Consider the following 13,525-nt stretch of genomic DNA (forward strand, 5'->3'; position numbering starts at 1 on the left):
TCATGATAATTATTTTTTCAGAGAATTCGGTCTACAGTGGATGAAAAAGAGCAAAAACAGCTACTTATGGACTTGGATGTGGTGATGCGGAGTAGTGATTGCCCGTATATTGTTCAGTTTTATGGAGCACTCTTCAGAGAGGTATGAATGAACACCTGTGGCTTTTACCAATAGAATGTCCATCAGATTAAAGAAAATTAGATCATAGTCCTAGAGCTAGTAGTAATCTAGGAGATTAGCCCAACTTTTTCAGTTTTCACATTAGGAAACTTAAAGAGGTTAATAGTTTCTATCATTGATTATATCCAGCTCCATTCTTTTTTTGATTAAAATTTTTAGTAGATAAAATCTCAGAAAGAATGGGGGTAATTGAGATGGATGTTCATAAGAGATCATAAGTTTTATAGCTAGAAAAGACTTTGGGAGACCATCAGGTTGAATCCTGCTATTTTGAAGAAACCCAACCTTACTAAAATTGTATGAATAGAATATTTGTGCTCTAATGGACCTTGGGGATTATATAGTCTATTTGGTACTAGAATCTTTTCTTTTAACAAAAACTTACTTTTTTGTCTTAGAAACTATATAAGTATTAATTCCAATGCAGAAGAGTTATAAGAAATGTAGGCAGTTAGGAATAAGTGACTTGTCCAGGGTCACACTGCTAGAAAGTGTCTTGAGGCCAAATTTTAACCGAGGTCTGGTACTCTGTCCACTGAGTCACCTAGCTGCCCCAGGAATCTTTTCTGCAACACTTCTGACATGTTTACCCAACTTTTGCCTCACTCTTTATAGTTATGTAGAGTTTACCACTTCATGAAGCAGCCAGTTCTTTGTTGCACAGCTCTAATTATTTGCATGTTTTTTGCTTCCTAAACTCTTTACCTTTTCTCAGCTATTATTCTTGATTTCTTCTAAATTCATATTCTTATTTTTTTTTAAACTCTTACCTTCCATATTGGAATCAATACTGTGTACTGTGTATTGGTTCCAAGGCAGAAGAGTGGTAAGGGCGAGGCAATGGGGGCTAAGTGAATTGCCCAGGGTCATACAGCTGGAAAGTGTCTGAGGCCAGATTTGAACCTAGGACCTCCTGTCTCTATGCCTGGCTCTCAATCCACTGAGATACCCAGCTGCTCCCTAAATTCATATTCTTATTAATACATGTTTAGTAAATATTTGTTTTAATTGATTGGTAGCTATTTATCTTTCCTTCGCTCTTTTGAATCACCTGGAATCAACATTTTATATTAGCATATTACTGACCTAGTCATTCCAAAAACTATTCTTCTTAACAATTTATGAATTAAAAAATTCTCTTTCCCAGTTACACCAATGCCATATAATCTATTTTCTACCCTCATTCGACCCTATGATAATTTCTTTTTCCCTTAAACTAGTGAAGAACCAAACTTTTTCCACCACCTAGACTGCTTTGATGGCTGTTTTAGCATAACGTGGACCCATCATCTGCCAAGACTTCTCTTGTTGTTCTCCCCTTTGCCATGTCAATTGTACAATCTCCAACTCTATACATAACTCCCATCTTGTTTGTTCTTTATTTGTTCTGTTGCTGGTCATTCATTAGGTCTAACAGGAGGTAGAATAGAACTAGTTTCTACAACCTATTTCTTTACCAAACATTCATCTCTCAACCTCCTGAAATCTGACTTCTGGCCCAAGTATTCTACTGAAACTTCACTCATAAAATTGATCTTTCAGGGCCTGTTTCTCAGTTCTCATTTTCATAGCCTCATAGGTCTAAAATTTGAAAGTATTTCAGAAGTTATGAATTCCAATTTCTTTATTACAAAACGGGAAAGCCGACAGCCTAGAAAGTTTCTGTTAATGGTACTTCAGACCTTTGCTTGAAGTCATCTTTGATTTTTCTGATTTTATTCATGCCTTTGTAATATATTTTCTATCTGCTTTTTTTTTCAGAAAAAAGTGGCTAATTTAACTTTCGCTATCTAGTTTTAGCACCCATAATGCTTCATTTCTAGACTATTGTAATAATTCCCAATTGGTTATCCTCCAAATTAAGGCCTAGAGATAGAAGGTCCTAGGTTCAGACCTGGCCTCAGATACTTCTAGCTGTTTGACCCAGGGCAAGTCATTTAACCCCAATTTCCTAGACCTTATCACTCTTATGCCTTGGAACCAATAGGCAGTATTGGTAAGAGTTTAAAAAACAAAAATCTCTTGTTCCTATGCCTCTGAATTTGTTCTTCTCATGCTCTGTAAAATGCTCACACATCTTTCTTTTAAAAATTCTAATTCCTCTATTTCCTGTTGCCTTTTTTGAGCTCACATTTTGGTAATATCAGAGGTAGTTGGTGAGATAGTGGATAAAATTCTGAACCTCTAGTCAAGAAGATCCAGATTCAATTCTGGCTTCATACACTAGGGATGTAACCCTGGCAAGCCCCTGAACCCCAACCTCAGTTTCCTCAATTGTAAAATAGTGTAGTACCTATTTCACAGGATTGTTGTGAAGACCCAATGGGGAATATTTGTAAAAAGTGCTTAGCACAGTGCCTAACATATAGTAGACACTACATAGAGGCTTAATCCCTTCTTTCCCTTATGCTTTTATCACATGCTTCTATCTATTTCCAACAACCTTTTTATGTGTATACATAAACTAAATTGAAAGTTTATTGGGAGAAGGAATTGTATTTCACGTTAAAAATTTTTTTTTCATTGTGCTTATCAGATTTCCTTGGATACAGTATATGCTTAGTAAATATCTGTTTTAATTGGCTAAAATCTCTTTATATGTACACTGTGTTGAAATGTAGAAACTATGTAAATTTTATAGTAGATACCAAATAACAAGTGTTTACTGAATCTGTTCTGGTATATCTTAGAGATCATTGGTATTTTTTTTGTCATTAAAGTTTTTTCATGAAATGATTTGAATATGAAGTTTTCTTTCATTTATTCTTTGTTTCCAATTAGGCAGAGATGATCATATTTGAGACCTCAAAGCTTTCTATAATAAAAGTAACCCAGTTACATGTCACATGTTGAAAAAGGAGTGCTCAAATCAGAGAAACGGGAAAAAAAATTGAGTGAAGAACAAATGAGTTTCAGTTTAGATATGTTGGGGAAAATATATTTAATAAATCATCACAAACCGGGAAAAGAATCAGTTGTTTTACATTTGTGTGAAGATAAGTCACATGATTTGTTTATTCAACATTTGAGGCAATAGTAGGAACAAACTTTATAGAATTACCAAGTAGAAAGGGTAAAAATGGCGATTAGTGAACAATTTTTTAAAATAAGAAAGCCGTTTAGGTCAATAAGAATTAAGAACTATTTTATTCAGTGATTTTAAACATGTAAATTAATAAATTAGTAAAAGGGCAAAAAATAAAGATATAAATATTTAAGAAATGCTTAGATAAATTTACAGATTAAAACCATAGACAAACAAGACAAGTTACCTGTTGAATTTATTATTACAGTGAGGAACTGTTTGTTTTATAGAGTTGTGCGTACTGTCTTTATTATTTTTCTTAACATATTTGAAAATAAAAATCTTTTCACAATAGTCATGAGTTTCAATATAGTAATCTTTTTCTCTTCTATTTCATATATGGAAAGGTTCATTTTGGGGTCTTTATGAAGTGCAGAATTTTAAAAATAATGCATTTTCTTCCTGTGTGAGATGCTGTGTTAATGTTTATTTTTTCCTCCATGAATCCTCCAACAAAGATATATCCTATGCCTTTTAAAATCTTGGAAGCACTAATGTACTCTAGGTTGTTCATTGGTTGTGTCTAGTTCTTGTCTCCTTTCCTGATCTTTTATTTCCTGGATTATATTTTTTAATAGCTTTTTAGGCACATGTTATTGGCAGTATATGGCATTATTCTTTGGACTACTTTCAGTTTTGACGTTTTTTCCCAATAAAAGAAAAAGATGTGTTGTGGAGCAGCTCATAGTCTTTAAAAACTGTAATATTTTAAATGCAATTTGACTTCAGTTAGATAACAAGACTACCTGCTATCCCCTGAAATGTATTTGACTTAATGTTAGAACTTAGAACAGTTATGAACTGTGAATCTCAAATGCCACTTCCAAGAATTGAGAAATAAAGCTAGGTAATCTGATAGCTCTACATTGTGCAAGAGACTTTCAGGTTCTAGATAATAAAAATCATAACTTTGGTTTGCAAAATTAGATTATAAAACTCAACTCATTCATATTTATAGAAACATTCAGAATTTAATATCATCATAGAATTTATTTTAAAATGTTATTTTTGAAGAAAAAAGAAAGCTCAGAGTAAGAATTGTAGAAAATATCCTAAAGTAGGGAATATTATCTCCATATTACGTCTCTTTTTTCTTGTTTCTGTCTTTCTCCAATCTCACAGTTTCCCAGAAATCAAACATCTTTAGAGATTAAGTCATTTTTCAGCCCAAAATAGGAATATAGTCTTTAGCATATCTGATAGGTGAAAGTACAGAACTTTACAAGGCAGTGCATTCCATTTTTAGGCAGATTTATTTGTTCATTCCACCACATAGCCTATGTGAAATGTAGGAACTGGGAGTAGCTTATAATTCTATATATGTGCTCTCCTTCTTAGCTCTGCTTCATGTAACAAAGACCTGGCCTCAAAATCAAGTAAAGATCTAAGTTTTCATCCTACCTTAGATAATAGCTTGTGTGACCCTTGGAAAACTACTTAATCCCTTTTGGTGTCAGTTTTCCCCAACTATAAAAAGGGAATAATAATGTAATTTTCCCCACAGGATTGTTGTGAGCATAAATGAGATAAAATATACAATTTTTGCAAAACTAACCCTAACCCTATGTAAATGTTAGCTTTTTAAAAAATTAAGGTATGTGACAAGAGATGTTGGTCTAAATCGAATTTCTGCCCATTTCTTTTCTAGTTTTTCTTGTAGTTTTTTTCCTGAGAGTAAATTCTTGCTTTAGCAATTTGAGTGTACTGTACCGTACACTATTTTGTTCATTTGTTTCTTCATATCATGTATTAGTACACAATTATTTTTAACTATTTTTTCTTTGTAATATCATTTCAAATCTCTACTACTATTGAACTTTGTAGTACTTCTTGATCTGTTGATATCACTACTAGGCCTATATGCTCCAAAGAGATCAAAGAAAGGAAAATGGCCCATACATAGACACATATTCATAGTAGCTCTTTATGTGGTGGGAAAGCATGGGAATGGTTAAACAAAGTATGGTATATGAATGTAACAGAATCCTATGTGCTATAAAAAATTACAAAAGGCAGGCCCAGAGATGGGAGGTGCTGAGTTCAAATTTGACCTCAGACACTTCCCAGCTGTGTGACCCCGGGCAAGTCACTTGACCCCCATTGCCAACCCTTACCACTCTTCTGCCTTGAAACCAATACATAGTACACAGTATTGATTCCAAGACAGAAGATAAGGGTTTAAAAAATTTTTTTAAAGAAATTAAAAAAACTCTTACCTTTCATCTTAGAATCAATACTTTGTATTGGTTCCAAGGAAGAAGAGCAGTAAGGCTTGTCATTGGGGAGTTAAACCAGGGTCAGAAAGCAGGTCTGAGGCCAGCTTTCAATGCAAGACCTTCTGTCTATAGGCCTGGCTCTGAATCCACTGAGCCACCTAGCTGCCCCCAAAAGTTACAGTTTCATAGAAACTAGTATTTAATATGAATAATAATATAATTTAACCAAACAACTTTGAAAGACTTAAGAACTCTGATGTGTACTAATCTTGATTTAGGGAATTAATGATGATATATGTGTTTCTACTTTTTGAAAGAGAAGTAGAGGGGGTAGCTGGGTAGCTCAGTGGATTGAGAACCAGACCTAGAGATGGGAGGTCCTAGGTTCAAATCTGGCCTCAGACACTTCCCAGCTATGTGACCCTGGGCAAGTCACTTGACCCCCATTGCCTAGCCCTTACCACTCTTCTGCCTTGGAGCCAATACACAGTATTGACTCCAAGACAGAAGATAAGGGTTTAAAAAAAAAAAGAAAGAGAAGTAGAATAATCAAGATGCAGAATTGACCTGTTGTTTTGTGTATGTTTTATCATTATTTTTTATCATTCAGAACTTCACAAACCTCAACAAACATATATAAGTCCCTGTTAAAAAATGCAGAAAAGGAGATAGTGTATGGAATTAACATCACTTATATACACCTTAATTCTAGAGGAACCAAAGAAACATGATCCTGTGTCTACAGCAGAAGAGAGGAAAAATGATGACTTGAAAGAAAACAATCTTAGAGACAAATGGAGCAAAATATAAATCTAACTCATAATTTTAAATGTGAATACATTAAACAAACATAAAAAATCAAAAAGAATGATAGATTGGGGTAGAAAGCAAATTTCCACAATGAACATCTTGATGTTTTAGGTATATAATAAATTCATCATATTTCCATAGCTGTCCTATTTATGTCTCCCCCAAACTGCCTTCTCTTTTGTGTATGTTTTCTAATTAAAATTTTATTTTTTAGCTTTATCTTTATTTTAATAACACATTTACACATAAGTTTTCCAAAGTTACATGATTCATGTTGTCTTTCTCCTTTCTTCCTCCCCCCTCCTGGTGATGACAAGCAATTCAACTGAATTTTACAAGTTTTATCACTCAAAACACATTTCCATATTATTCATTTTTGTAAGTGAATAATCTTATAAAACCAAAATCTCAAATCATATACCTAAATAAACAAGTGATAAACCACATGTTTTCCTCTGCATTTCTACTCCAATGGTTCTTTTTCTAAATGTGGATAGCATTCTTTTTCATACATTCTGCAGATTTGTTCTGGTTCATTGTATTACTGTTAGTAACAAAGTCTTATTGCATTCGATCATTCCACATTGTTTCAGTTACTGGGTAGCATGCTCTGGTTCTGCTTATTTCACTCTTCATCTGTTCATATAGTTCTTTCTGAAATCATCCTGTTTATCCTTCCTTATAGCACAATAGTATTCCATCACCATCATATATCATATTTTGTTCAGCTATTCTCTAGTTGAGGATATCTTTTAAGTTTCCAATTCTTTGCCACCACAAGAAGCACAGTTTTTGTTTTATGTTTTTGTTTTTGTATAAACAGGTTCTTTCAGATTAAAAAAATTCTTTGGGACAGAGACCTTGTAGTGGTATTGCTGGATCAAAATATATGCATTCTTTTATAGCCATTTGGGCATAATTCCAAATTGCCCTCCAGGTCAAATCAATTCACAACTCTACACTTTCACATTCACAAACATTTACAACATGCATTAGTGTCCCAATTTTGCCACATTCCCTGCAACATTTATTATTTTTCGTTATTGTAATTTTGGCCAGTCTGAGAGATGTGAGTTGTTTTAATTTGCATTTCTCTTATCAAGAGGGATTTAGAATATTTTTTCATATAATTATTGATAGCTTTGATTTCTTCATCTGACAACTGCCAATTTATATTCTTTCACCATTTGTCAGTTGGGGAATGACTTGGATTCTTATAAATTTGAGTTAGTTCTAGTTATGTATTTGAGAAATGAGACCTTTTTCAGAGAAATTCGTTATAAAAAATTTCCCCAATTTGTTGCTTCCCTTCTAATCTTGGTTGCATTGGTTTTGTTTGTACAAAACCTTTTTGATTTAATATAATAAAGTTTATTTGTTTTATATCTTATAATGTTCTCTGTCTCTTTTTTGGTCATGAATTCTTCCTTTCTCCATAGATGTGAGAGGTAGAGTTTTATGTTCCCCTAATTTACTTATAATATCACTCTTTGTATTTAAATCACTTACCTTGGTATAGAGTGTAAGATACTGATCTAAACCTAATTTTTGTCATATTGTTTTCCAATTTTCCTAGGAGATATTGTCAAATATAGTGAGTTCTCATCCTAAAAGCTGGTATCTTTGGATTTATCAAAAAGTAAATTGCTGAGGTCTTTTACCCTTAGTCCATTCCATTGATCTACCTTTTTAATTCTTAGCCCAATACCAGATTACTTTGATGATTACTACTTTATAGTACAGTTTGAGATCTGGTACTTCTAGGCCACTATCCTTCACATTTTTTTTACTAGTTCCCTTGATATTCCTGACCTTTTGTTCTTCCTGATTAATTTTGTTCTAATTTTTTCTAGTTCTATAAAATATTTTTGCTTGATTTATAGGTATAGCACTGAATAAGTAAATTAATTTAGGTAAGATTGTCATTTTTATTATATTAGCTCAACCTGCCCATGAGCAATTAATGTTTTTCCAATTGTTTGGATCAAATTTTATTTGTTTGAAAAGGAGGGCATATATTTTGGGCATGACCAACATGAATTTGTTTTCCTTGATTATGTGCATTCATTGCAAGGGTTTATTTTTTCTTTTTTTCATTTGTGGAAGTGGAACACAGAAGAGGAAACAAATAAATTAAAAAATTTTTAAAAAGAAAAAATATCTATTAAAATTAAAGTGATTTATACATTGGGTACAATTTTTTACTGACTTTGAAAGACCTAAGATCTCTGATCATTGCAATTAATTGCATTGATTGGACTATACCAGAGGAATAATGATGTCCTCTGCCTGACAGAGATAGGAGATTTCAGGAACAGATTAAGATACTTCTTTTTGGACAAATGTCTGCTGTATTTTGCTTGATTTTGGTTATTTGTTACATGTGTTTATTGGGGGGTGGGTGGGTGGTATATGTTTTATGGAGAGAGAGATTTGAGAGAATAAGAGGATCCATATATAGTGACCTCAGAAATAAAGAGAAGAAAAAGGGTCATTTTAGCATTCCCTCTTTCCCCCTTCACCCCCAGAAAAGGGAGTTCAGATATTCTTGGGATGATCTGGATTCACTAGATTTATCACTATACTTTCAGCAAACTTCATTAAAAAAAAAAAACACCTGCTTTTCAACTTTGAAATTAAATTCAGGTAATATTCTTTTTCAGAATGCAAATTCTTTATGCAAGGCATCTGTGGTTATATGTGCAAGCCTCATTTTCTTTTCTGTAAATTGCTGGTCACCTAGCATCTATTAAGCACCATTATGTGCCAGGCATTGCGCCAAGTGCTAGAAATACAAAGAGGAAAAAAATAGTCCCTGCTCTGAAGGAACTCACAGTCTAAATAGATACAAGATACAAGATACAGTGTGGATAAATTGAAGGTAATCTCATAGCTAAGGCATTAAGATTAAGGAAGAGGTAAAATAAGATACCCAACAGGATGTCAGCTGGAGAAAAGACAGAAACCAAATAGGAATAAAATTCTCTGATAATCATTTACAACATTTGATGGAAATTTTAGTTGCCATGGAAATTGTCATTTCTATTCTTGTGTTCCCTGTCTTTAACCAGCTAGAATTGTTGCAAACTATGAGAATCTTTGAAGCATATAAATATCTTCAAAGATTCCTCTATCATTGACTGAAAAAGACTAGCAGGATCCCTTTATGCTTCCTTTTATGTTGCCTTCAGCAATTATCATTTAGATTTCTTTTTATTCTTCTGATGCAATAAGAGTCATATTTAAGACATGGTTTTATATTCTAAATTGATGCTACTCTTGGCTGCCATCTTTGTTGAGTTATCAAGAAAATCAAGTATTTGATCGCCCAGTCAATTTTTTGGTTCTTTTAAGTTGTGATTCTTGATTAGTATTAGTTGAATTTTTAGGAAATAGTAATAGTCTGTGTTTCTATCTGTTCTGTTATTAACTTCCCATTTTTAAATTTACAGTAACTTATTTTAGTTTGCTAGAGTTATTTTAATTGCATTTTAATTTTTTTAAACATGGTATTAATTTTGATGTTTGCTCTAATAAACAGTATGACTGTACAACAGGGATAGGTTACTCAAAAATGACTTCAACATTTATAACTATTAACTTAATGTTAGAATATAATCACTTATTATTGTGATGTTATTTGGTGCTGTTACATAATGATCAACTTTCTTCTTAAAGAAAATATTGTGGGTTAATGAAATAATGCTTCTGAAGACTATATATTATCACCTCTTCTTGTTTTTTACTCTGAAACCGTATCTTCCAATAATCTTTCCACCTTTCCCTTACCTAGCTTTCTATTGCTTGTCACTAGGTAAAGTACATGTTCATCCAATTTATAAAAAAATTTTAAAAACTTCTCCATAGAATTTCTTCACTTTCTTATCCTCCATAATGCTGATGTTTAGGCTCCTGTTGTCTTTGTGGTTATTTTTCTGCAAATGTTTACCATTGAACCTGGCAGTATAAAATGATCAAGTTTTATGTTCAGATTCACAGTAAAACAATTCCATAAGAATCTGTGAGAACTTCCTTCCACTTAATTACAAAGTTCTTACATTTTTTGGATTTAATTTATAGCAGTAATTTTAGCATTGCAGTGATTCAATTCCTTTACTAATGTAACTGCTTGTTGGTAATTGGAAAAGGATTTTTATTTCCAAAACCAACAAAGTTAATGCTTGTAAATGGTCTACAAATGTTGGTTTTTGACCCTGTAATAGATAATAATGAGGGAGTATATTTGATGGTTAATTAATAGCTAACAGATCAGGCAGCTATCTTATTTTTCCTGTGTCTTTCCCTTCCTCCCTTTAAACTTCCCTTCCTCCCTTTACTCCCTCTCTCCCAGCCTCCCTCTTCTGCCTCTCCAGCTTCCTTCCCGCCTTGTCTTCCTACTAAATCACTCAGGGTGAGTTTGCAGTATCTCAAATGAAAATACTTTTTCTCTTCTTTATCTTAAGTAAGGGTTTATTTGGGGAAGACAGGAAAAGATGGAGAATGGAGGTAAGAGGGTTAAGGATTTCCCTAGACTACAGGTTGGCCTCCAGTTGGAGGATATTGGGATAGAGTTCAACTTGAGAGGAATGATTGACAAGTCTGGCAGTTCAGTCACTATCATAAACAGAGCAAGCCAAAGAGATTATCCAAGTCCAAGAGATAAAATCAGCTCCTCCTTCCCTGGTATATGACAACCAGCAGAAGAAAGGTAATCCAAGTTCAGCCAGCAGTTAACTCTTGCCTTCAACTGTTTCCCAGTAACATTCCAAATGGAACCTTGGTTTGATTGACAGGTCACCACTCAGCCATTGCTTCTTCCTTTTGCATGCTTTCCCAATTCCTCTTTCACATTCCTCCCTTTTCGTCTTGCAAAAAATGCAACCAGCGTTTTTTTAATGATACTTACCATTTGGATATATTTTGTTATATTTCTAACTATCTAATTCTTAACCCTGTTAAGGAAGTTTAATTAACTAAATTAATTAATTTATTTTTATTATATATATAATTAATAAGTTAAAAATAAATAATTTAATTAATTAAAGGAATATCAAATATTCCTTTACCCTCCTAAAATAACAACTCCTAATCTTATCCTAGCTATTCTGTCTATCTAGTTCTATGCTAAGTTTTGGGTATAGGAAAATGATTTAGGTAATCGGGATTTATGTGAACATGGTTCTTGAACATAATAAATCATAGAACAACTCATGTAATAGTTTTAAACAATTCCAACAATTTCAACAGTATTTTGAATATGTAATTGTCTTATCTCCTAATGTCTATAAATTCAACTAAGTAAAATTTCTATTACTAATAATTGCAACCTAAAATCATAATGTAATCTAACTTCTATGCTTAAGTAATTTTTATGTCTGTTCCTACTTCCCTAAAACTTTGAACAATTTTCTAAACTGTCCCTATAGTTTAGTTATTAGAACATTAATAAATTATTCTAATATAGTTAGTTTGTTAGTACATTAGTATTTACATGTGTACATAGATTATATCTATACAGATTTACATATGTACAACCATAATACTTGTTCTTGATTTCTGTGCAAACTCATGCAGATAAGAAATTTCTTTATCCATTTGAATTTTCCACAGAAATGTATATATCAGTATGAATTTTGTGTTTTGCAACTATGTATATGTTGTATACTTACCCATTCCATGAGATTTCTTCCTACATAGTATTTCTGTGTAGCGTGTTTTGGTAGAGGCTTGAAGAGAGAGGTTTTTCAGGACAAGCCAAGACGCAAGAAACAAGCTGGGGACCTGACCTGCCTGTCAGTCAAGAAGAAGGTTCCAAACAGAATGTTCCCAGGAGTTGGCAGTTGAGGCTGACTGAAGGGGAAGAAGCTGAGAACTGATTCTGGTTAGCTTTTGTCCATAGGTGAAGGACCCTTGTAGGGCTATCTTGGCTTTGGACTTTCTGATCAAGGGGAAACCTCTGCTCTCTCTGAGATTTCACTGACCAAGAGTTGGAGGAAAGCCAAGCTGAAGGAGAGACTTTTCTTGGTGGCTTTGTGAAAAAGAAAGAAGATTTTAAACAGTTGTCCTCCATCCATTTCTCTAACTGTCTCTCTGTAACAGTTTGTGACAAGACTGATTATTTCCATAACCCTCCTAAATTCTCCTTGTAGTTTAGGGAAACCCTCATCCCTCTTAGCTCAGTTTCCCATCCTGTTATCACAATAAACCCCTTATCTGAGAAAGAAAACTAGAGTGTTTTATAGTCCACTCAGGGGGGAGGGAGGAAGCCAAAAGGCTTCCAGAAGTGGGCGGTTAAGGGAGGGAGTGAGGGAGGAAGAGGGAGAAGGAGGTGAGGAAATAGATTTGATCCACTAGCCATCAATAGAAATCAGTAGGTAAACCCCAGAGCATTCCCCTCTATCAGTATCTCTCAGTCTCTCTGTCTCTGTAGTACCTCTAACTCCATTGTAACTAAGTACCATCAGGTGTGTCCCCATATCAGCAGTAGTTCTCTAGTCATAAGCCAGAGTATGTCAGTCACTGCAGCAACAAGAAATAGTTCACAACAGATTATCATTTCTATTTCAATGTGTATGTATTTATGTGATGTTAACATAGGTCTCATTCTTACATAGCCTCATGATCACAAGTCCAAACTTTCAAAGTCCTTCCATGTCCTTTGATGTTTATTGTAGAAACTCTGTGCCTTGGTCTCTCTACATCTGGTCAGCATGCCACTAGTCTGCTGTTGGTTTTGACTGTAGTCCTGTGTTCTTTAATTCAGGAACATACTGGAACAATCAGGAACATACTGGAACAATCAGGAACATGCATGCATGTAAGGTTTTTACATGTGTATCTGTGTAAGATTGAAAAGTTCATTATGCATAGAAGTAAGCTATGAATTCTTCATGAGTGCTTGTCAGAATTCATCAGTTATTCTTCATGTGTGGAAGTAAATATTACTTATGATCATCTTCATGAGTGGAAGCAAGCATTACATATGTTCATCTTCGTGTGTAGGTGTATGCAGTATAGTATAAGTTCTTAGAATTTTGTTAAGAATATGAATTTGAAGTTTCCTTTTCTTTTTGTTTGAATTTTTTATAAGGAGATAGATTTATTGTATGCAGTCTTTAGTTATGTCTTGGAGATAGAATTTGGATATAATGTAATTCATTTGGTTTGGAATTATGTATTCATTTGAAATAATTTTGTTACTTTCTTTGTTATTATTGTAGGCAGAGACTTTGTA

General features: G+C 33.5%; 1 protein-coding gene across 2 annotated transcripts in view; it reads left to right on the top strand.

Moving 5' to 3' along the window:
• MAP2K4 (mitogen-activated protein kinase kinase 4) overlaps window positions 1-13,525 on the top strand; it is a 232,055-nt gene that overhangs the window by 155,152 nt on the left and 63,378 nt on the right. For both annotated transcript variants that reach the window (XM_001367861.3, XM_007483371.3), the window contains one exon: window positions 22-141. In XM_001367861.3, the coding sequence (XP_001367898.1) occupies window positions 22-141 (120 nt within the window). The remainder of the gene's footprint in view (window positions 1-21; window positions 142-13,525) is intronic.

Source organism: Monodelphis domestica, chromosome 2 (assembly GCF_027887165.1).
Source record: "Monodelphis domestica isolate mMonDom1 chromosome 2, mMonDom1.pri, whole genome shotgun sequence".
Classification (NCBI taxonomy): domain Eukaryota; kingdom Metazoa; phylum Chordata; class Mammalia; order Didelphimorphia; family Didelphidae; genus Monodelphis; species Monodelphis domestica.